The 25728-nt window shown below is 41.2% G+C and overlaps 1 protein-coding gene across 1 annotated transcript; it reads left to right on the top strand.

The window, feature by feature from the left end:
- The first annotated feature begins 5361 nt into the window (after positions 1-5361).
- Positions 5362-24003, top strand: ALX1 (ALX homeobox 1). The gene is made up of 4 exons (XM_063155917.1): positions 5362-5758; positions 8302-8606; positions 12179-12307; positions 23343-24003. The coding sequence occupies exons 1-4, from the start codon at positions 5527-5529 to the stop codon at positions 23661-23663; spliced, it is 987 nt and encodes a 328-aa protein (XP_063011987.1). The 5' UTR covers positions 5362-5526; the 3' UTR covers positions 23664-24003.
- The last annotated feature ends 1725 nt before the right edge of the window (positions 24004-25728 follow it).

Raw genomic sequence — 25728 nt, 5'->3', positions numbered from 1 at the left:
TCAACACACTAAATATTATCTCATTCCATTTTGCGTAACAAAAAAAAAAAAAAAAAAAAAAAAAAAAAAAAGTTTAAGAAGCGTCACTACGTGTTGCAAGAAGAAAATTGTCGAAATTTGTCCAGTCCTGACAGCAATCAGCAATCCTGCTTCCCTAACGGGGTAACTTTCCCATTCACCAAATTTCTTGCCTGTCCCCTGAATATGCCTTTGAGGCGCATGGAATCTTTATTTTGTCTGCGCAGGTGTCACACGGGGTATGTCCCTAGCAGCTGACCGGGTATCTCCCTGCTGTCCGAGCCAAGCTGCAGGAACCGTGAAAAGCTCGCTGTCCTTGCGTTCGGGCTGCTCTCTGGACTGCACCTGGAAACGCCTGAGCCTCGAGCCTGGCTGGGAAAATGGGAAAGGCTCCAGGGTCGGGCCCAGCCTAGCGAGAGGCGGCACCACGTTCCCTGTGCGAGGTGAGCGGGGCTCAATAGACCCGTGTGCTGCCCTGGCAGAATTTAGTTACCGAGTAGAGGTGCAGTCGATTTGCTCCTACACTTTCACTGATCTCTGATCCTACAGATCCCAGGTTTCTGGTAAAGTCACTCCAAACAGTGTCAATTAAACATTTCCTCTCCGAACGGAAAATCTTAAAGCTATCGACGTACACCAGAACCGATTTGTGTTTGCTCAGGTGAACAAAACCTGCTTGTTAGGAAGAAAGTTCGTTAAAGGGGACTTGGATTGGGATCTTTTGCAGCCTGCCTGCGAAATCCAAAACACAATCTTCATTTTCAGGGATTAAAATAAAAATAGTGATGCTTCACATACACCCCCCCCCCTCCCAAAGGAAAAAAACCCCACGAACAAAAAAAAAAAAACCCCAAAAGCCCAATAAAAATTACAAAACAAACAAACAAACAAACAAAAAATACAAAATTAAGAAATCCATCAGTCCTCCAAACTCAACTTCTTTCAGTGTTTTTTGAGAAGCAATGCACTTCTTCTTGCTGGCAATAAGAATATTTCACATGATTCTTCTCACAAACAGGATGTCTGGAAAATTATTGCTCAGCCAAGCTAGGTTTTGGATTGTAACTGGCAATTCGCTGCATTCCACAGGGAGAGAGATATGGAGCGGATCATAGAGTGTCTTTTTACACCTTTTTTTTTTGCTTGTGCACACCAGCGGCAGGACAAAGTGGCAGAGACCGAGAGGCTAATTTCTCAGAGGGTATCTCTGGAGCCTACGCCCATCTCATACAACAAAATCTCCGTGTCTAAACATGAAATGAGCTCCTAGGTAAAGCCTCAGCAAAGAAAACAGAAGGCTTGTGGAAATGCTGAACCATTTGAGCACCTGTTTTTCAAGACAGACAGTTCTCTTCGTGTTTCACACACCCTCCCGCCCTCCACTCCCCATCCCCCCCGGCGTCTATTGGGGTGCTTGATCCCATACAGGAAAACATAAACACTTCCCTTCTTCCCTACAACCATCCCTCAGCCGCCCCTCACTGCGGGGCCAGCCCTCCCGCGGGAACACCCAGCCCGTATCTTCCACAGCTTCACTGTCCATTTTCCCTGACAGCTGCAGTGTGCCTATGTGGAAGGAATTGAATAATACCCCCGAAATTCGTTTAGCCGAGTCCCAGGTAGCGCGAATTTCTTCCCGTTCAATCCTTACATAAATTTCGTGCTTTAACTCTTCTGGAGGGAAGAGAAGTGTTGGTGTAAAAAAATTTAAAAATAAAAATCTAAAAATCTTCTTTCTGTGCTACCATCCATAGTTAAAAACCGATATCAGAAATGGGGAGGGGGGACGGGAGGGGCTGGGGATTCCGGGAGATTTGAAAGGGAGATCATCGCCCGTGTTGCTGCCGTTCTCACTTTATTTAAACAAACGCAGCGGTGTGAGGAGATGCCTTCAGCACGCAGTAGCTCTGCTGTTTCGGCTGGAAGCTGCCATCGCGAGCAGCAGCGGCTGCCGACCCAGAAACGGAGGTCCGACCCGCAGCCACGCATTTCTTTTCCCAAATTCTTTGGCTGTTCGGCAGCGAGACGTTGGAAAAGTATGCGGGATCCTCGTTCCTGCGCTGGGTCTGTAACTTGTGCCGTCAGGAAGGGAAGGGATTCCAGGACGGCGGGGCTGAGGCAGCCCGCATCCCCCGGGAGAGCGCAGCGGCTCCGCAGGGTCCCGCCGGGTGCGCGCCCGGCTCGTCCCGGGGACAGGCTGCCCCCAAGGAGCTGCAGGGCCGAGCTCCTTCACACCGCCTCTGGCCACGAAACGTCTCTCCATCACACATAACACCCTCTCACAGAAGGTTTGGGAGATACTCCATCTCTGGAAACACAGCGGCACATCTGCATGCAGCTCTTAATAACGGGCCTGCCTGGCGGAGGGAGTAGGTCCCTGAAGAAAGATGCTTTTCAAAGCTGTCTCACCTCAGCACAGAATTTGTTTTCCCTTTGCCGCCTTCTCCCCCGGGATCTGTCCAACCCCTCTCAAATGGTTTTAGCCCGCTGAAGTCAGCTTTCTGTTTTCAAGCTTTTAAGGAGAACGAATGCCATACGTGGCGCCAATTCTCCCCTAGGTTACATCTCTCCTTCCCTTTGAAGTCCGCTGGGTTGCACAGAGGTAAATGAGAGTCGAATTTGGTCCCTGAAGCTAACAGTGAGATGGAATCACTCTGATATTTATTTATTTATTTATTTATTTATTTATTTATTTATTGTTTCCTGTTGAGGAAGGACGGGTTTTAAGACCCGGTTAGAGCGGTATCGCGCTCTATATTTAACACTCAGATATTACAAATATACATATTCTCATATATAAATGTCGGCGCTAATCTCGGCGGGGAGAGCTTCGCAAAGACGGGGCGATGAGGGAGAGGAGTCCCCGCTGCGGGGAAGATGCTGCAGGCGGGTGGTGTTTTCTCAGAGGAGCGGGGGTGAAGAGCACAGAGGACGCCGCAGTCCGTCCCCATCTCGGTCCCCAGGCGAGGACAGCGCTTCCACGGCCCCGGGGGTCAGCCGCCGCCGCCGGGGGGGCCCGATCCTGCCGGGAGGGAAGGGGTGGAAGGGGTGGAAGGGGTGGAAGGGCTGCCGGGGTGCGGAGCAGCTCGGTGGGAGCGGGGGCTCCGCGCCGCCAGCGGGACCCGCGCATCCCCGCGGAGGCAACCGCGCTCCCTCCAGCCTAGAGAGAGCCCTGCTGCTGCTGCGGGCAGCTCCGGGGGGTTTGCGTTCGTAGGAGATGCTCCGTGTCCTCGGCTTTCCTGGAGTTTAATAGTTGTCTTTAAAGAGGGACATTTATTGGCATAAAAGTCGATTGCAGTCTGCAAAAACTTTGCATGTGTCTTTCATTTAAAAGACATCCAGAGCTCCATTTTTTTTCCCTCTCCCTCTCTCTGTCTCTCTTCCCCCCCTGCTCCCCCCCTTTTTTTCCCCCTTCCCCAAGGCATTTAGTCCTTTTTAGGCACAGTGATAAACACGCTGCCGAAGTGCCAGCGCACTGAGCCGCGGGGGCAGGGAGAGGATCCGGAGGGTCCGGAGCAGGCGTTGCTCCAGAAGGTGCCAGGAGGAAACGTGTGGTTTTTCATGAGAAATCCGGGGACGGGAGCAGCCCTCGGAGCGGCCCTGGGGCGGGCTGCAGCCTCTGTCCCGGGGCAGGCAGCGAGCCGGCCCCGCGCCTGGCCGCTCGTCCTCCCGCCGCTCCAATCCCTCTTCTCCCGGGTCTCACGGAAACCGCATCCCCTTCTCCCTCCCTGCCAAAGCGACATCCCCACGCCACAAAAACCCCCGTCCCACCCCAAGTCCCCGAGCACCACCGCTGCGCTCTGTCGCGACAGGGCTCCGCGCCCCGCAGCCCCAGCCCGGTGGCGGCGGCAGGCAACGCTGGGAGCTGGGACGGAGGGTGGGGGCAGCAGCCCGGTCCTGACGGATGACAGGGAAGGGCAGATTGTGCGTGTGCCGGATGGTGCCCGCAGCTGCCCGACAGTGGTGGCTGAAAAAAACATCCCCCTACCCCTTTCTCCGGGAAAATACCAGGTTAGAGACCAGCTGAAGAAGGAAGAGAAGGTGCCTGCCGGGAAATGTGCTGGACCCGAATTGGCCTTCCCTTCACCTTTGACTGGGTTCACAGGAAAGGTCTCTAAGCTGCTCCGCAGCCCCGGCCGGCCAGTGCTGCCCCGGCGCTTCAGCCGCTCATTAAAGCCTCGCTGCTTCTCCCTCCCCGCCCCAGCGGGGGAAGGGCCCGCCGAACTGGGTTCTCAAACAGCCTCCGTAGAAAAGACGAGCGCGGGCCCACGATGCTGAAATCCTCCTCTGGAGTGATTGCAATCTCGGGTTCGCTTTACTTCACAGAATGCTCCTTTCCCGAGGAGGCACGGAAGATCTTTTCCGTAATTCGTGCTTCTTCGAAATAGTCCGCTATCTCTCGCCTGTGTTTTAAATCTTATCAATGCGCGAAAAGACCAAGGAATTCAACACTTCAAAGCTCACTCATTGGGTGAAAACCACCCGCTTTCCCAATATCCATAGGAATACATGCATATATGGCTCATTTAGTTTTCTTTCTATTACCTAAGACTTGAATAAATACTTTCATTTAGAAACAGTATTGTTTTTTAATGATAACATTTCAGGAGATTTAAAATAAAGGTCGGTTTTAACCACTTTTCACAGACGCATACACACCTCCAACCCCAAACACACACAGAGAGACAGACAGATCTGTTTCATGGCAGACAAATTCTCTTTTAGGCCAGTTTTCTGTTGTGAGAGAGTTCTAGTTTTAAGTTTCGCTAGTTTACATTTTCTCTACACAAACAACTGCCTACAACATTTCTTTCTCTATTTGACTCTAGGACAAAACTTCTGAGCTGTTTAATAAAGAAGGAACACCGGTTCTTAATTTTACAGCTTCAGAGAACAGGACTGCAGCTACCGACGTATCAGTCAAAGCGATTAAAGAAGATCCTTTACTTAAGGGTATGTGCCCCTGAAATTACCTCGCTCTAAGCCTCTCAGGGAGCTGGGAGGAGAGGGAGGGAAGCGAGGGATTACTCTTTCCAGGATCCCTGGAGAAATGAGAATAGGTTGCAGAGGGGAAATGTCCTTTTTATTTGTCCTCCCTCCCTCCCCTCCCTCCCTCCCTCCCTCCCTCCCTTTCTCCCCTCACCCTCCCCGAATGCTTGTGTGTGTCTGTCTGAAACGGATCTGTCTGTGGAAAATGGGCCTGGAACTCCCTCCTGTGTTGGGATTAGGTCTTGGGGGACCTGGGGTGGAGTTAGACTGCTTGCTTATTTTCATATTCATTAGAAATGGGAGGTTGCACAAGAAGTCCTGCTGAGCTTCAAGATATAAGAGCAACTTCGGGTTCCCCTTTCAAGACAAGACAAATCAAAGGCTCAGAGGCAAAACAGCTCTCTAAGCGCTGAACGCCTCTTCCTCCCTCCCTCCTTCCTTCCTTCCCATCCACTCACTCTCCCTCCCTTGCTCACAGTCCGGCCTCTGTCTAGGGAAGAGGCTCTCAAGCAGCCTTAGATGATTATGGATTTTCTGAGCGAGAAGTTTGCCCTGAAGAGCCAGCCGAGCAAGAACAGTGACTTTTATATGGGAGCAGGAGGCAGTTTGGAGCACGTTATGGAAACTTTGGACAATGAGTCCTTTTATAGCAAAACGTCAGGCGGCAAATGCGTACAGGCCTTCAACCCTCTGCAAAGAGCTGAGCATCATGTGAGGCTGGAGAGGACATCGCCCTGCCAGGACACGAACGGTGAGTCGTCATCCCAGGGCTATTCCCCATCCTGCAGATGTACGGGGGAGGGCAGGGACTCTCCCGCCCAGGGAGACCAAAGGCAGCTGTGCAGCCCTCGGATGTGGGCAGGCGAGGGCTGTCAGGTCGTAGTGAAATAACAATAACAGTAACAATACTGCTGTTATAATAGAACTATCTCTACTAAAAAAAAAAAAAAAAAATAAAAAAAAAAAAATCGAGGAGAAGGCAAAGGGCTGCTTTGAAGAGCTCTTTTCCTTTCAATGCAGCTTTTCAGCTGCTGCCTTCCCCACCGGCCCCGGCCCGGGTCTCCCGGCTGGCCGAGAGCGGAGCTCTCTCCGGGCTCGCCGGCAGAGCCCGCCCGTGGCCGGGGCAGCCGCCCGGGGGCGGACGGGCCGGCGGGTCCCGGAGGGGCTGCAGGACACGGACGGGTCCCGGTGGGGCTGCGGGACACGGACGGGTCCCGGAGGGGCTGCGGGACACGGCCGGGTCCCGGAGGGGCTGCAGGACACAGCTGGGTCCCGGAGGGGCTGCAGGACACGGACGGGTCCCGGTGGGGCTGCAGGACACGGCCGGGTCCCGGAGGGGCTGCAGGACACGGCCGGGTCCCGGTGGGGCTGCAGGACACGGCCGGGTCCCGGTGGGGCTGCAGGACACGGCCGGGTCCCGGTGGGGCTGCAGGACACGGCCGGGTCCCGGAGGGGCTGCAGGACACGGCCGGGTCCCGGTGGGGGCTGCGGGACACGGACGGGTCCCGGCACCTTCCGGCACACCCTGGGCACCCCCTCTGGGCTCCCTCCGGCCCTGCCCCGGCACTCCCGGCCCCGCTGCGAGCCGCGGCGCTTTCCCCCAGCAAAGTCCCGGGAGAAGCATCGCCGGCTCCGGAGGGAGCCCGCACACGGCCGGCTCTGCGGTGCCGGTCCGGGCAGGGAACGGGAGGCAGCCTGGTCAGCTCCGCTGCCCTCAAATACCGCCCTGCGACGGCAGCGGGGCTCGCTGCAGCGTTACCAATCGATACGGGACGGTGATTTTCCCGAAAACCCCGTCGGTCCCCGAAAACCCCGAACAATAGTGTTAAACATTTTATCAAGTATTAAAATTTTCTAGCTTATAAGCAAGGAGAATGAGGAATATTTTATTTTTAAAACATTTAAAATCTTCTTCATTATTTTCTTCATGTTATAGCGATTTTCATCCACCACGATGAAAATCGCTATAGAAAAAAAAAATTAAAAACTAACTTCCTAGAAAAATCGGAAAACATGGTTAAAATCAGATGCAGTAAGACTAACAATATGATATGCTTTTTGACTTCATATAGTCATTGAAGTATATATATATTTTTTTTTTTTGAGAAAGTTCTTTTATTTGTACGGATAAATGGTGAGACATTGATAGATTTCTTCAAGTGTAATTTAAAAACAAAAACCGCTAGGAAATTGATTTATACATTGAAGTTTTTCTTAATTAACTAATTTATTGTGTGCCTCGAGGGCTTTGGGGCATTTCCTAGCTATGAATACGTTGATGGTAAGTATCTGAAAATTGTGTTTCATTGCAATCAGCTCGAATTGAAAGAAAAGAAATTACTGAGAACGCGAGACAATCTCAAAACAACTTCATTATGTTACATAGCATCGTTGTAAATTTTAATTTCTACACAGTTTGAATCTTTTTTTCCACCTTTTTCTTAGATTTTTTTTTTTAATTCTTTAACTTGTCTCATTACTTTTCCAGTGATGTGTGATAAGTAAATATATTGAAAAGTAGGAAATGTTTTCATTTCTTATTAAGAAGCTACTGTGGAATATTTCTTATCTCTACCACTCAAGTTTTACATAAAGACAAATAGTTCCTGTGATCCTTTTACAAATTATATGAAACTATCTCTTTTAATGAGTTAACATTTTGCAGAAATGCCCTGTGTTTTGTAACCATAACAAGCTTCATTGGAAACAATTCTGCTTCGCAAATGCAAAAGAAGGCATATGGAATTTATTGAATTTTAAAAGCGAGTTTAATTTTTGGTTTAATTTGCTTCCTGATTTGTCAGTTTACAACTTTTAAGCTTACTTCACCGTTAGTTTGTATTTTAATACAAATAAAGGTTTTTTTACATTTGCTTCCAAATTTAAAGGCACATTTGTCAATAGCTTTGTGTCTCTATTATGAAAATCTGTTTTGGGCTAAGATTCCTTATCTGTACAACTCTAGCTGAGGCTGATTTCATGCATTGTTAACTACTTTAGCAGCAGTAGTGGTAGGGTGAAAATATCCAAGTCTCTTGCAGTCTTCTTACTCTGTAAGTTTCCAGATGATATTTTCAGATATCATTCTCAGTTAAAATTTAACGTGACTTAGCACTTTTATTCTATCTGTAGTTAATACTACAAATTCCTCTTCAATGATGTCATAAAGAAATAACACTGCCATGGTGGAATCTGGTTCCTTGTGAAACTGTTTTATACGAACTCCTGAATCTAAACACCTCTCCTTCCCCCTTGATCCTTTATTAACCAGCTGTTAACCCCCCTTGCATGCAGTGAACTACGGGATTACTAAAGTGGAAGGACAGCCTCTTCACACAGAGCTGAGCAGGCCCATGGACAATTGCAACAATCTCAGGATGTCTCCAGTGAAAGGGCTGCAGGAGAAGGGGGACCTGGACGAACTTGGTGATAAGTGTGACAGCAATGTCTCCAGCAGTAAGAAGAGGAGACACAGAACAACTTTCACCAGTTTGCAGCTGGAGGAACTGGAGAAAGTGTTCCAGAAAACTCACTACCCCGATGTCTATGTGAGAGAACAGCTAGCTCTGAGAACAGAGCTCACTGAGGCCAGAGTCCAGGTAGGGCCAGATTTCAGCCTTCCTATGACAAATTGTGCATTGTAGAAATGAGTAAATTACACTCTCAGGGATTGTACAAAACCCCGTAAAGCTAAAGCAAACAGCTCGTTTTGCCTCATTTCTTTATGGACATGAGCTGTTAGGCTGTAGTGCTAAAATAACTTGTTATTTTTTTAAATAGCTTGTGTTGCAGTTCTGAACGCTTGTTTAAAGGACGAGAAAACAACATCAATAGTAAAACTGTCTTGATCTCTTGTAGAATTCCAGGCAGTGAAAACATAAGTTGTTATGTGTGAAGATCCCACTAAAGACTTGTTGCATGTAGTTCACTCTGATGACAATGCAGAACTCACAGGATTCTGTGTGTGTCATGGCATGAAAATTACAGTCTAAAAAGTAACCAAATTCCTTGTTTCTATCCAAAGACTGTGCAGTGAAACTCTGCATACATAAATGTGTATAAGTATCTATACATCTATATACTTTACATAGATATATGTGTGTGTGTGAGTTTTGTGCCTATATAAAACAAGGACATAATCAATTCTTCTTTTCTGTATGGAATGATCTTAGAAATCACAAAATTAGGAGGTACAATTTCTGGTTTTTAAATTTCCATAACTTATTAATAATGCTACTCTAGTTTTTGTAACAAAACATACTGGTGACCACTTAGTACATTATTTGAATATTGTAACTGCATACTAATGTCTATCAGTCAGTATGCGCTCACAGAGCAATCTCAATAATATTTATGACTTTTGATGTGCAATGGTGAGAAAAGACGCTAAATATCTAGGATATACAGCCTTTCCCTTGTTTAGAGGTCTTCTGTTAGAAAAGGGTGTGTGAGCCACATTTTGCAAGTTTATCTTCATTTTAGATATCTTTTCTGTTCTGGTAATAATCATTATTTAAATTTAGAGAATAACAGTTCTGTTGATTCTTACAGACTGGGATTAATTTTTTTAATTTAGTGACTTGAATATGATAACAACTTCACAACTTGTAATTAAACGCATACTCACACATGCACGTAGAGAAATAGACAGCAGTGCACATGCATACAAATTGAAATGAAATCAGAAACACTTTCAGAAAAAGTCAGCTAATTAATTTTATAAAGAAGTGTTCTTTTCATGTCTATTCAAGCAGGCATCACATTTGCTGTTGTCATCAGAAAATAGAGTCCAAAACTGTGTGTTCAGTTACATCGATGTGATATCAGCAATGCCGATGGAATTTGGTTCGGTGGCTTTTAACTCTTTAGGCTCTGCACAATTCCTTTCCTGAATTTGGTACAGCTTTCCAAGTATCACTTTGATTCACTGGGATTTAGTCTTGACTTAAAAAAAAAGAAGGTAGCATAATGTTAAAACACCATTCTAACAAGTGTATAATTCTGGAATACGGAGAACTACTTCAAGAACAAATTAATAGCGAGAATAAGGGGGGGGGGGAAATTGAACTAAAGTGTGTAATCTGACTTTTTTATCACATTTTTTTCCTAAGATTTAGAGGCTTCACATGGTAAAAGTATTAAAAAGAAGATAGTAAATGAAAAATGTATGTCTATATCAGACTCTCACGGTGTATTTATTTCTATTTTATTTAAACACCTTCTTACCTTTCTTAAAAGATAACTGATCTTTGCATTCTTATATGGTTAATATGGAAGGTCATGTTGATCATTTCTGTCCAGAGTAGCAAGAGTATTCCATCACAAGATTAAGCAATTTGCAAGGCCTTACGTCATTAAAGGCAAGCATCTGGCAATTCAAGGATAACAAGCAGCAGATTTCTACATTGCTTTGTGGAGGCAAATGGTTACTCTATCTCTGCCAAGAGTAAGTTTCTAGTAAAGTGGTGTAAACAGAAACATTTTGGGGGATTGTCAAAGGAAAAAAAAAAAAGTGCTTTTTCTCATTTACTTCTATGAATTCAAGCAAATTGTTTGATTTAGTGTAGCAGAGTGATCAGCTGGATACCTTACCCACAGTTCCCTTCACCACCATTTCGTCAACATCCAATTTAATATTTGTCCTGCACACATGCAGAGAGAGCCAACCTGAACCTAATTTATCTAAGTTGTTCTCTTTCCTGCTTCATGTCAGTCCGGTAATTGGTACCCATTTTAAGAAGATTGTCAAGGTCTTTATTCAAGGAAAGAACTTCATGACTAAATTTCCTTATCGTGTCCTTGATGCCTCTGTGGAGACAGGAGATTTTTTGCCTTCCCTTTTCTTTTTGTTGAACCTCAGGCATCATAAATAAAATATATTTACCATCAAGGGTCCTAAAAATATATACTCAGGAGTTATATGCATGAGCTTTGCTTTGATTGCTGAATCTTTTAAAAGATGGCAGATTTGCCACAAGTCCTTGGGAATCAAAATGAGCAAAATTATGCCCTGGATGCTTAAGAGCAGTATCAAAAGACAGTTGAGTTCTCCAAAGATCAATGCAAGAATGGAATTACAAACCAAGCAGTGTTATTTTAAATATCCCACAATATGGAATCAGAAAATGTCCCTCAAAACACAGGAAGTATCTATAAATAAAGCACCATTCATGCATGTATATATCAAAATTAATTAATGGTCGATTTAGCTGGATGACTAACCAATGCCATTGTTTCCTTTAAAATAATAATGATTCAGTTAAAAGTGTGACTTAAAAAAGTCTCAGTGAGCTTGCTTACCCAGAACAACGACTAGTTGGATATTATTCTTATACAGTGTTACTTTTCTTAGCAATCCCCTTTATTCATCAGGATAGCCTAACCAGTCCAAAATAAACTGTCTGTAAGACAAGAATAAATTATTAAGACTATGGGACAATGACAGTTATCAGTAACAGAAAGAAATTGTCATATAATGGGTTTTTGATATAGTACTCGACACTCAAAATATTACAGAACAGGCCAAGGAGTATAAACAAATTTAAGCATAAAATCTAAATTATTCCATAGTTGAAAGTGCAATTCTTTTGTCTTCCATTATAAGAAACAGATATCATCTAACACTAAAGTAAAACAAAATTCACAATAGTTCAAAAACTGTCTGTGACGTGGTGACTTTTTATTATTTTCCTGGCCTTTTAGCCTTCCTTATAAGAACTTTTCCTGCTGTGCAGACTACTGTCCTTGTGCCAATTTTTCCTGCCTTTTTATTACTGCACTTGATAAAGGTCATGGACACCTCTAGGAGGCAGATTACGGATAGTTATAGCAAGTCAGTGGGCATGGGAATTTAAGGGAATGTTTCTTTACTTGCTACAGACTGATCTTTCTCAGGTTGTCTTTGTTTTTGTTTGTTTGCTTTGTTTGTTGGTTTGTTTTGAGGAATATAAATGAAACAATATGTATATTTAAAATAGCCAGCCATAAGTTAAGCAGGTGTGACATTTACAAGACTGAAACAGTGAAAAATTAATTTCCAGGTGGAGAACTTATCTTTTTTAGATAAACACAAATTTTCAAAGCTGCTGTCCAAAATCTCTTATTTTCCTAAAACCCTTTGCACAGTACATAATTTAGTTTACTCTGATGACTCTTTCCTTGTATACTCTAGGTTTGGTTCCAGAATCGAAGAGCAAAATGGAGAAAAAGAGAACGCTATGGTCAGATCCAGCAAGCCAAGAGCCACTTTGCTGCCACCTATGACATATCTGTTCTTCCAAGGACTGACAGCTACCCTCAGGTACGGTAAAGACCAAGCAGTACTTTGGTTCTACATTTGGCAGCTGTCCTAACAACTCTGGTTTTGTATACTTTGCTAAGGTGAAGTATAAACTACCTGATCTCTAGACAGCTTCCTTTTGATGTGTCAAACATGGACCCTGTCCTTATAGACCTCAACAGCCCATTAAATAGAACAAGTGTCCTACTAGCATGAAATTGTAATATAGTCCTACAGAATCAGAACTGAATATATATCACTGGGAGAGAGAGGCAGAGGGACAGGACAAATCTCTCATACCATTGGAGTTGGTTGAATTTGGTTTTTTTTGTCTTTTTCAGTTCCCTGTTAGTAAATAATAAGGTATACTGCATAATGAAGTAATAATCTTCTGTCTCAGTTCTCCACTCCTTTGATTTACTCTTTGCCTCACTCTGCTTTTGTTTGTCTCCTTGCTTGTTTTAGTACATTGAATATCTTTATTTTAGAGCCATTTTTTTCATGTCTCTGGCTACACATTGCTTTTACCACATAATTAATTTAAAAAAAGCACCATGCAAAGCAAAAATCTCTTGCATGGCTCCCTTCCACTACTGGTGTTTTGGTGCTGTTCAGCTTCATTCGGTAGTGGGGTCTCTGCCAACCTTAAAAAAAAATACTCATATTCTGCGTGAGCTTGCTTTGGTCATGCTCTAAATTGGCTGAATGAGGAGTTCCTCAGGGTTGGGGAAGAGTGGCTGGAAATTGACTCAGCAGAGAACGGCCTGGGGGTGGTGGTTGTCAGCAGCTGAACATGAGCCAGCTGTGCCCAGGTGGCCGAGAAGGCCAATGGCATCCTGGCCTGGATCAGCAATAGTGTGGCCAGCAGGAGCAGGGCAGGGATTGCGTCCCTGTACTTGGCACTGGTGAGGTTGCACTTCAAATCCTGTGTCCTGTTCTGGGCCCTTCACTATGAGAATGACATTGAGGGGCTGGAGAATGTTCAAAGAAGAGCAATGGAGCTGGGGAGGGGTCTGGAGCACAAGTCCTATGAGGAGCAGCTGAGGGAGTTGGGCTTTTTTGCCTGGAGAAAAGGAGTTGCAGGGGAGACCTTATCACTCTCTACAACTGCATGAAATGAGATTGTAGCAAGAAGGACCTTGGTCTCTTCTCCCAGAGAGCAAGTGACAGGTTAAGAGGAAATAAGCTGAGCTGGGGGAGGTTCAGGTCAGACGTCAGGAAGAATTTTTTCCCTGAAATGGTGGTAAGCACTGGAGTGGTGGAGTCACCATCCCTGGAAGTATTCAACAATTGACTGGAAATGACAATTAGTGCTATGCTTTAGTTGGCATGGCAGTGTTTGCTGAAGTGTTGGACCTGATGATCTTGGAGGTCTTTTCCAACCTTAGTGATTCTATCATTCTATGAATGTGATTAGCTATGAACCAGGGACCTTTGGCTCATGTGCCATCTACTCAGTTTAATGTGCTTTACCTCTGAAGAGGTTACATATTACTAGGCTTGGTGCCTGGGCCAGAGCTGCCCTGAGCTCCAGCAGCTCAGAACATGGACACAACCATTTCAGCTGCTGTGGCACTTGTAAGCCATCTGGTTTTATTTTAACATGTAGCAGGGCAATAACCCAAATCACATTAGCAACCACTGCATGACTCTGTGTTTAGGTAAGTGGACACAATCGTCGGTAGCCCCGGGTAGACTCACAAAGCCGTAGATTTGCATTCACTCACAGATCTCATTTAAGGTGGTCAATTCTCCTTTCAAGGTCTTTCTGACTTACCTATAGCATCACAGCAAGTGATACAATGAACAGTGCTGAAGCTTTGGGATTTCTAGACTAAATTTGTGTCTGCCAGCTTATCTTGTATTTTTGGTAGGATTCCATCTACATCTAAAATGATTGTCCTAAAATTAATGTTTTTCAACAATCCCACATTTTTAAACTCTACAAGAATATGATCTATAAAATTCTAATCCAATAAAAGATCTATTCTGTACTTTCAGATTGTTAAAAAGATTAATTCTCTGCATTTCTGTTTATATTTTTTGGCAAAAAAATCTTCTAGGCAGATGACACAACTAAGCTTCAGCCTGACAAATATTTCCATTACTAATTAATAAATTCTTAAAAACAGAAGATGGAAATGCAAATGCTTGTTCCATCATCTTAAATCAAGCATCTCTAGCGTGTAGAAATACAAAACGTGAATATACATTCACAAGCACAAATGCCACATGCTCACCTACATGCACAGACTAACAGAGTGCAGGTAAACAGAGAGGCACAAATGTGTAATTTGTCTGGTCACCTGCATGAGAATGCTGCCTGGTGCTGTTCTGCTGTTCTTGCTGTTCAAGAAGAAGGAGCTGAAGGAAGGTGTGAGTGCACTTTGGCTGTTTCAGCTGACGGCTTGCACGCATAGCTTGGCTACGTTTTAAAAACAAGGTAGTTCTCTCCTCAGAGAAAAATTTGGCTACTTTTCTGTATATGAGTAGGTATCCAGGCAATTACCTCAGAGCATTTAATAAAAATTCGTAGTCTTGCTAACCTTGTGGTAGTTCTTCATAATTTTCACATTCTGAAATCCTGTTCTTCAGTAAAACCACATCTCTATGATATATATAACATTTCCAGTGAGAGTGACTGAGACAATGAAAATCCATTTTAAAAACATGACTACTGACATCACTGCATTCAAATCTTTTGAACTAGATGTCCATTATTAAGTGCTTCACTTATGGAAAATAAATATACAGCTCCTGACTTGCAATAAATTCATCAATCTATCTTACAACTCAGGCAGAAAAGGTATATAAAATGGTTTCATTTTAATGTTATAAATTGGTTTCCCCAAAAAATCCTTTATTTCATTGTAGTTAATGTAAGAGAAGAAAACAAATATCCTTTTTCCCTTTATTTTGTTCCCATATCACCACCACCACAGGCACTCTTGTGACAATGAAATAAGCAAATATTAGACAAGCTTTGCCATACTTTTAAATAAATAATTTTTAAATGTACTTTTAAATAAGTAATTTTTTTCTTGTGGATTGTGGAACACAGATCACTAGAGTTTATTTAAGAAACAACATGGAGAAAAACAGACTCCCTGTTGCTGGAAGAAAATATAGGTTGAATGTTGAAAAAGGATGAAATCAAGCTGAGAAGTTTACAGCTTTATGGCAGAAAGAGCAGGAACAAATATGAATTTCTGGTGTGCATTATAAGGATTTGCAGCCCGTGGATTTTTCTGGTTTGAGTCCAGCCATGGATATGTTGAGAAAACACATTCCAGCAGAAGCGTCAGTCTCTTGCAGTCGACAGAGGGTGTTGTGGAGACTTCTGCTTAGTCTCTTCACCAATTATCTTCATCAAATGGAAATTAAGAACATCGTGCTGCTATGCATTGCGTGACTTCATAAACCTGAAACGTTTCTCTTGTGAGAAAATGAATCTTTCAACTCATTTCAGACAGAAGGTTGGCTCTGAATAAGAAAAGGGTTGAGGTTGGAAGTGACCTCTAAAGGTGATCTGGTCCAACACCTTTGTCTATAATCCAGTCTAATTTTGCTATAAAATCCATGTCTTTATCTTCACAACAATTACAATTTAGATTTTTTTTGGTAGATCATAATTCTTTGCTTTGCTCTTTCAGTCTAATTTTAATGATTTTTACAGTATATTGACTTTTGTTTTTTTGTTTGGTTGGTTGGTTTTTTAGTTGCTTGTCTGAGAAATTGAATATCTCCTGAATTGAACCTGCCAAGAAATTGAATATCTCCTAAACTGGCCAAATTCTGCATGCATATATTTTTCATTAATTATACTATCAAAACCTGGGTTACAGAGAAGGGTTGTTTGTACAATATTCTAGAAAAATCATCTGTTATATAGATTTTTTTTCAAAGCTCTAACAACATTATGCCGAAAATCAGATTTTTCTAGGAAAATTGTATGGACAGTGATTTTCTTTAATTTTAGCAAAAGTTTTCCGTTTCCCTACTTTCAGTGTTTGAACTTCAATGTTTTCTTGCAGATACAACACATTGTGTTCTTAGTCATCTTAAGTGCACTCAGGAAAACACATATCCTAGACATTTTTAGCTTAACTAGCAATGTCCTATTGCTATGAAAGTGAAGATGGAACATCATGAAAGCAGTGGGGAAATGAATGCAAATTCCCTTCATGGGGAAGTTTACTTCATTTCACCAGAGTGAATGTTAGTAAACAAGCCTTACTTAATTTTGTCCCTTAAATACAGCATAGAGTGTTATTAAATATGTCTCAGGATATCTGAGACACTGTTGAAGTGTTGATGAACAGGATTTAAAAGAAGGATCCGGCCTTCATTTTAGGCAGCCATGGTCAGATAAGTATTAGACATTTGTGTTTAGGAAACTTAACCAAAGGAACTTCTATGCCAGACATGGGTTCCCTTTACAGCTGTCAAAAACTCTGATCAATTAAAATTTTTATTCCTAAAATGTAAGGTGTAAAATAGGTAAGATGATCTGCCAACATTTTTTTTATTTTGATACCTGGTTCAGCTGCAGTCATTTGTAGTTATCTACACAGATGTATAAATATGTTGGAAGAGGAACAATAAAAAACCTCCTTAACTTTGTTTTTCTCTTATTGGTCTTCATTTGACTCCCTCTGGCACCCTATGTTAGTGGGAAGGCTCCTGTTACAAAGGTATTTGATCTCATCAGATTCGATGATTACCTATGAGAACTAACAAGAAAACCTGAGACAAAATTTCATTTTACCCCTCCTCCTCTATTTACACACACAAGAGCCTATTCTATTATCATCACAGCTATCCCTGTGGGAATCAAATTGATAAAGATGTTATCTTTATAAGTGCATCAGTATGTAAATAAACATTAAATTCAGGTATTGAAAGCAGATAAAAAAGGTGAATATTTTCTCCCATCTAGGCTCCTTCCTTTCTTTGCATTTTTCCTCATTTGTTCTTTGAATCATGTTAATTTGTTGTAATTTTTCTTCTAAGTCCCTTTAAAAGGATTAATTTTGTCACACCACTCGACTTTCCCTCTTAATACCACATGTAAAATGTTTGAGTATTTTTTAAATTTTCTTGAAAATGCAGGCAAGACTTGGATAGAATAGAATTTAATTTTTTGTTTCAGTTGAAAATATCCAATCTAGTGCAGGGGGGAATCCTAAGACAACAAAAGCCTTTCAGAAGTGTGGGAACAGGAATGATATAGAAGGTCTAAAAAGAAAGGAAACTGTTGAAATCTCATAAATAGAAGGAAGAAGCTGAAATTTGCATTCCATGCACCATAATGATAAATCAAATGAATATGTTGAACAGCATGGCATCACATGATGTGTTGGCAGTCAAAGAGTGTAGAAGTGGTATCAGCATACATGTGTTAAGTACTGAGTCCTTGGATCATCATTATCATTTGCTCTAGCCTTGGTACATATGGCTAATCCTCATTAGCAATAATCAAAGTTACATGCTCCAATTAAGTGTTCATATGGAATGTATTAGACGCCACATGTTATATGACTTAAAATTTCTTTTAACTGTAGCAGACACATAAATGACAGTTAATCACAATAGTTCATTAAGGCTATGGGTACACTGATTGAGCATGAGTAGATGTGGCAGACATCTCTGAGCTGGCTTCAGAGAGGTTTTATCACTCACTCATGCTGTCTGGCTGTGGCAGCGTGGGGCTGGGGCTGCGCCACCACCTGCATGGTGTGTGTCTCCCTGCATGTGCGCTCACTGCTGTGGCTGATCTTCCAACAAGAGGGGAGTGACACTTCCAACTTTTCTGGGTGGCGTCTGTTCCACACGAAGTAGCTTATGCACTGCACTTTTATTTTTTCTGGGTAATAAACCACCACTGTATGTGGTCCTCTTCATAGTCTCAACATTCAGTTTGTTGCTCTGTGGGGTTTTTTTTTGTGAAACATGTATTTCTTTAAGTGTGAGTGACTTTACTGGGGCTTAATTACTTGGCAAATTCTTCTTTTTTTCCCCTAAGATACACAAAATTTTTAATAGTATTTTTCAAAATGTGAAATATTGTATTTAACTGTATCATAGAGTTGAAATATAATTAATCCATATTATAAGTGGCCTCAAGATTGCAGTAGGGAGAATTTACAGTTTACAAAACATCCCATACAGGAATGAAAGCTTGATGACTTTTCAAATCCTACATTATTTTGAAGCTTAGCAAACTTAAGTGTGGAATCTAATGGTCAGAGTTTTATTTTGTTCACCATGTGTAAGCCAAATGTGGACTGAAGGGGTCTATCACATATTTTAAATCTGTATCATTAAGCCTCTCACTACCATGTGCTAATTAGCATTTTATTTGTATCTGCAAATTGTGTCCTGCATCTCTCTCATACATGAGCCCAATACAGCACAGGTGATCTTCACATGTGCACTTGCCCATCAGCTCCTACAAAACAGTCACAAATTAAACACTGGGAAATGTTCTGTCTAGATAAAAATGTAAAAATACAATGATATAAATGTAAAAATACAATGAATGGTGAAGCATTGGGGCAAATTGCCCATAGAAATTAATGAACCCCTGCAGCTGGAGTGACTCAAAGCATGGCTGGATGGGGTTTGAGTAACCTTATCTAAATTTGAGAGTAGCTGCAAGCAAGGGTTTAGAAATATCCCAGAGGCTCTTTTTCGGTTTGAATGATTCTGAGAATCTACAAATTTAGGAAGTAAAGGCAAATTTCTACCTGTATTTTGGATGCTCTAAAGAGGCACCCAGAAAGAAAAGTGGAAATTTACAGACCAAATTAATTGTGGTGATGGACTAGGGATGACCAACAGATACAAGCTGTGAACTAGTAGTTTTGAGTAGTTTAACAGCTATTGCATTTAATCTCCTGAAAGTAGCTTCTTGTGCTAGCAAAGATTTGATATTTTTTGGTAGTGCAAGGAGAGTAGCGACAAAAATTTAGCAAATCAGTCTGACATTCACATGTTTTCTATAATTACACAAATTCTTAACTCTTCATTTAGTGCAACTCTTGTTTTCCACAGAGGATATGTGTAGTTTCTAATTACTAGAGTAATTATAATAATATTCAGCAAGTATAACATTTATTATGTAATACAATAATAACATCTCTTGATATCTAGAGATCTTAAAAGAAATTAGAATTTTGTTTCCAATGTGAAGCACTAAAAGGTGTGCACTCAAACAGAGATGGTCTCTAGTCTGGATAGGCAGGCGACTGAAATAACACGAGTCAAGAATTTGGTGATGGGAGAACCAAATCTCCCATTTGGTTCTCCCAAAGGCTAGGGCAGTGATAGCAAAACTCCCAGAAAAGTCTGATATTTGAGTTTATGTGGTTTCTCCAGGGGCTGCATAAAAAGGCTGAAGCTCAGGGAACTTGAAAGTTTAGCAGGAAAAAATCAATGACACCAAGAAGGATGACCAATTACCTCAGCTCTTTTTCCTCTGCAGTATCTAACAGAAGGTCATGTGCCTAGGAAATTATATCACAACCATGTTAACAACCGTAACTCTGCAGTTATGTTCGTGTCACAGCTATGAAATCCTATTTCTTTTTCGATCAGGAAGGGTGTGTGTGCATGTGTATGTGTGTATAAAACATACAGTAGGTAAATATATTGAAAGGCTCTGGTAATTTCATGGTAACCACAAGAGCAAAGCTCAAGTTGTTTGTGATGTTAACAGAAACCAGAGATGTGCTGTATGTATGGCCTCATTCACAGTCTCTGAATTGCCTTTTATATAGTTCATGGATCACACAAGATTTTAAGAGGAAAAATATTTTCTTTAAATTCATATACATAATGTCGCTTTTCCTTCTAACATACCAGAAGACGGTCTGATCATTTTGACTTATTGTGAAACATTACTGTATTTATTTTTAATACAGGAATACCTTCTGTGCCTAAATTTCACTACAAGATATTTATGTTGTAAATCCTTGTAAAGAAATGAACATTTAATACCAAATGTGAAGTCACTCAATCAACTAAAATGAATAGAAAATTGATATAACTGAAAACATTGTTTTAGAAGGCATAACTGCCTCATGAGAGAAGATGTAAAGCTCCCCTAGAATCTTGTGGCATTCCCAAAGTTAAGTTTAATAATTTGAATTCCTTTCTCTAAGGAAGAAATCTAGTGCTCTCCTTTAAAAGTTTTAGAAATTAATAGCTTGTTCACATATTTCTTGAAAAAGACATTGGCACATTTTAGGATTTGCAGCTGAATTTGGTTCTCATTTACACCTGTGCAACCTCACTGAACCTAAATTGAAAGAGATTTGTCTGGAATAAAAATATCAGGGAAATTGGTGGTACTAAACTTAGTTTACTGCACACCAAACTACTCAAAGTGTGGAAAGAAAGAGTGATTTTGTGATTCCTCCAGACCACATTGGTTATTGGGCACTTTCTAACTGAGCCTCTGAACCTTTTGGAGATTTCCCATCATGATTCTATTAAAGGCAAACTTGTTCATGTTTGTATTTAAACTTTTTTTTAAAATTCCTCCCCTAATTATATCTATGCTGCCTGGGTAGCATTTGGCACGGCATTTCTTAGAAAGAAATTTTAGTAAGTCAGATAAATAAGACTTTGTTGCATGTAAGTTAGCTTTGGAGATTATGAGCTCCTTCAGAAATAGCTCATGTATTAGACACTGCATAGGTTAACTAGTTTCTCCCTGGGGAAATTTGTCTGATTATAAGTCAAAACTTATAAGGTAGGTTAATGAAGGAGTAATAAAGCAGCTGGGAATCATGTCAAACTGTAGAGCGTCTCCCATGGGCTGACATTTGCGTCTTCTGAAAAGTGATTATGAGAGGTGGTAACTGGAAAGTTCTGAAACTTCTTTTAGATTTCCTCATATAGACGTCAGGAGGCCCACAAGAAGGAAAATTCTTCCATATCCTTCCTCAGTGACCTTACTTCCTCCGTTGCCTCCCAGCAGATCACCTAAAATATGCAGGAGCAGAAGCCTGATGTGTGCCCAGCTGTGTGGGTGTGTGTGGAAAGGCACATCCATGAGTGTGTGTGGAACTATAACTGCATGCATGCACGTCTGTGTAAACAAGCTGAGCAGACCCAGAGTTTGGGGAGATGAGTTGCTGCCATGATTTTTCCCCAGGTTTTCAGAGGAAACCAAAATGGAGCATTTACTGGATTATGTTTTTGCTGCTGGACTTCCCAAGGAGTCCAGATTAGTTTGTCAGCTCCTGATGACCTTGCTAAAATAACTGTTTAAAATAAGACTATTTCGTCCTTCCTATCTGCACTAGATCTCAGCTAGAGGAGTTCAGTGAACCATAATTTATCGCTTTAGCTTGTTGGTGGTTTGGTATGTGCTGTTGCAAAGTGATAGGACAATGGGAGAAAACACAACTCATCAGCCTTAGAAACATGTTTTCATTCTGTGTGTGCATATGTGTGTGTCTGTCATAATTCATTACTTCCTCTGACCTCTACTTTGACAGAAAAAATCACTCAGCTAGAGAGATAACCTTTATATCTTAAAGTCAAAATTCCTTTGTCTATGGATTTGGAATGTGAATGTAGAATTAAGTTTGAAGTGGGAATTCACTTTTCAGTGCTAACTGAAGAGTAATTGAGTTACTCCAACACATCACAGAGAACAAAGACACGTGGGCTCAATCGCAGTGCATCAGGGCAAGGATACACTGAACAGACAACAGATTTTTAGAGTGAAGAAAAATTTAGCAAAGGAAAACAAATAGGAAAGGATATAGTTACTGGCTGACAAGATCTGTATTGTGAATGGGGGCTAAAAATGTCTTGCCTGATGTTATTTGTACATTAAAAAAATCAGCATTCAGGAGAGGTATATAGGTAAAAGTGGAGAAGACATACAAAGCTGTAAATTGTATAATGGCGTGTGTAAATGAGGAATGACCGAGGAAGATTGAGTATGTCAGAAATTATACCATATGCAAGTAGTACTCCTAGAGAGAGAGTAGAGTTTGGAGGAAAAAAAAGGACAGTTGCTGAGTGTGAAGCATGATCAAATCAAAGTGAATAGAGCAGGAATGAAAGACCATGCAGTCTGAGATAACAATAAGAGCTGACTCATGTTAGGTCTTAAAAGTCTTTCTGCCTGTCCATCTAGTAACAAACAAGTGAAAAATACCTATCCATAGATAGCATCTATGCATAGATGGTGGAAGGCCTGAGACTCAGAATGGAGCTTTAAGCAACTGCCAAGTATAGAAAGGATTATACATCAAGGCTTGAATACATGGTTGCTCCAGGCATTGATGGTAACCAAAAAGTTTGTGTCCTAGTCTGTCATTCAATGTTTTCCAGGGATGCACAATGCAGCTTGTTAAGGCTGAATGCTGAAACAGATATACCCTTAAAGTATATTTTCACATGAAAAGTCATGAAAAGAAATTTTGTATCAAATCTATCTTTGAAACAAATTTAAGAAAAGGTCTTGAATGCATTATCAGTAATTTCTGTGTTTTAGGGTTTCATTTGTTTTAAAGTAACTATGCAAGACTTCTCATTATTAATTTTTTTGAATACTTGTTGGGATTTATCTCTTGATAAATCCAAATTGGTTTGTTTTGTTCACCCTTTTCCGACCATTACAATGGGAATTCTAATGAGGAGAAGCATTTATGTTGAAAATATCTCTGATCTTGTACACTCTTTTGACACGTTTTTTCTGATATCAGTTGTGTGTTTCCATTAATTTTATTGACTGGCTGGTCTGATGGCATCCTGAGGTTCAACAATTGACATATATATGGAGCCACAGGACAAATGGATGGCAAAGTAAGGAACATGACTCATCAGCCCTTGCTCTTAAGTGAGCAATCTCATATTTTGTCTGATGTGATCTCTTCACACTATTTTCTGACACGATTGCAGAGAACTTGTTAAATACTTGTTGCATGTTTCAGAGGGGAGCTAATTATATGTGAAGTAAAGCAAACCAAGCATTGCAGAAAACAAAAGATGAACTATCTGAGTTTAATTGTGTTCATTTTATATGTTCCAGATTCAGAACAATCTGTGGGCAGGGAATGCGGCCAGTGGTTCTGTGGTTACCTCCTGCATGCTGCCACGAGATACGTCCTCCTGTATGACACCTTACTCCCATTCACCCCGGACAGATTCTGGCTACACAGGCTTTTCAAACCACCAGAATCAATTTAGCCACATGCCCCTCAATAATTTTTTCACTGACTCGTTGCTTTCTGGGGCAACCAATGGACATGCTTTTGAAACCAAGCCAGAGTTTGAAAGGAGGTCCTCCAGTATTGCAGTTCTACGGATGAAAGCCAAAGAGCATGCTGCCAATATTTCTTGGGCCATGTAATATAGCAGTACCCCCTCTCAATTTTTTTTCAAAGCAAACTAAAACCATTTTTATTTCCCATATTTAAAGGGAACAACAATAAGCTGCTGTGTGTGGAATGCTAGAAATCACAATATACACGATGTCTGCTTTAAGAAATGCAATATAATATTTAACAATAAACCAAGAATAAACCAAATAGATTTACCATGCATCAAGCTCAACAAGCCCTCTTTGTTTTGCTTTTTATATATGTTTTGTTGTACCAGTTGATGAAATATGATTATAGAACATGAAAAAAAAATAAAACTACTAAGCAAATGTGTCTACTCCATGGTTTTTAGCAGTCCTGTATAAAAAATTCATGCTTTACAAATGAATACTTCATAAAGGAACAACTTGGTAAAGGAAAATAAATTTATTATATTGAACCCATGATGTAAATCTCTAAGCACACCATGCAAAGAGGGAAATATATGACCACTCATGTAGTAGGTAGAATTTGTAGACTGAGTTCTCTCAGCGCTGTGCTGCTGCTCTAAGCCAGCTCTGCTGTTTTGCTAAATGCATGTTGAGCTTGTTGAATTTATATCAATGAACAACTAATGTAAAAAGAATATAAGGTACTACTTTATCTTATGGGCCTGAGTGTATTTCTATTAAAGGTAATGAGATTTTTTTTGGTCACATGTAACGCTAAAAGTAGGATCACAGTGCTTAATAGAGTTTTAAAAGATGTGCACAGATTATATGTCAACTAGTAAATTTAAATTAAATCTTAAAGGTTATAGATAGGGTGTCATGAAGCTTGGGTGACTAATAGACAGCATGGAATAGTACTCCTACACTTTTAACAGAATTCAGATTAGGGAAAAACAACAAACAACACAACACCGGGGTCTTCCAGTACAGTCCATTTTACTGGGTTTTGCTACTCTGTGGTCAAATTGAAACAAAAAAGTCCAACAAGGCTCGTCGGTTTCAGTTTGTATCTAATCCTAAGATGATGTTAGAGTAATGTAATTTTAGTTTTAATTACATTTTGTTTAAGCTTTGCACATATGCTTTCCAGAGTGTAAGACTAATTTGCTACTCTTAAAGTATATGAGAAAAATCTTTTTGACTGCAATGGCAGCAGGACTTGGCTCTCAGCTCTTAGCCTATCACAAAGGAATTAAAATGTCAGCAGACTTTCTGACATTTCTGGTGGAAAAAAAATAGAGGAGAAGAAAAATACTTTACATCTGGAGAATTGATATCTGCTTTGATTTACTTCTCCTCCCTTTCCCCTGTCACATTCCAAGCTCCTTCAGATGAGTGAAATGTCAGCCTCTTTGAAAGCAACAGTCAGTCTCTGAGGTTCATAAAGGCAAAGTAAATTAATTGAAATAAAGAAGGACTTGCATGGCTGTGATTAGAACAGGATACAACTCTCAGGGCACCCCCTGCTCATTCTTGCTTTTCTCTCTGGCCATTAGTTAGGAACAGAGGGTGCATGGGGGAAGATGGGAAGATCAGGAAGCAGATTTCACCACAGCAATTGCAGAACTACCAGTACTCACAAAAACAAACACACAGGAATCCCCAGATTTTCTCTTCTCCCACTCATGGGGGCTAAACTTGGAACAAAAATAGGAGATGGACTCATTCTGTAGTCTTTCAAGAATAAACAAACTTGACTTTGAAGCCATCAGGATCAACTAAAAATGGGATTTTTACAGCAGAGTCTTACACAGCTGAAAGGAAGGTTGTCCTATTTTCCACTAGTAATAAACTCAGATTTTAACACATACATATACTACAACTTGTGGTTTCCTGATTCGATTCTCCTTCTAAAAATTAGCTTCTACTTTGGCCTGAGGAGCTGGAAAAGAGTATTCTGGCTAGAAGTTATCTTTTCCATTTTTTATGGTCTGTTTAGAGAGCAGTAAACTAGACTTATGTTTTAAAGAAAAATTAAAAGGTTTTATTGGTACAGGTAGAGGTATTCATTTTCTATATACACTTTTGCAACATGCAGAAGGATGAAAGTGCTGGAAATACAATGGAGTTTTTAGCAAACTGTTTTCAGGTTTTTTTTTTCTTC

The sequence above is a fragment of the Melospiza melodia genome, chromosome 4 (genome assembly GCF_035770615.1).
Source record: "Melospiza melodia melodia isolate bMelMel2 chromosome 4, bMelMel2.pri, whole genome shotgun sequence".
NCBI lineage: Eukaryota > Metazoa > Chordata > Aves > Passeriformes > Passerellidae > Melospiza > Melospiza melodia.
Note: the sequence above shows the minus strand (reverse complement) of the source record. Positions and strands in the feature narration are given on the sequence as shown.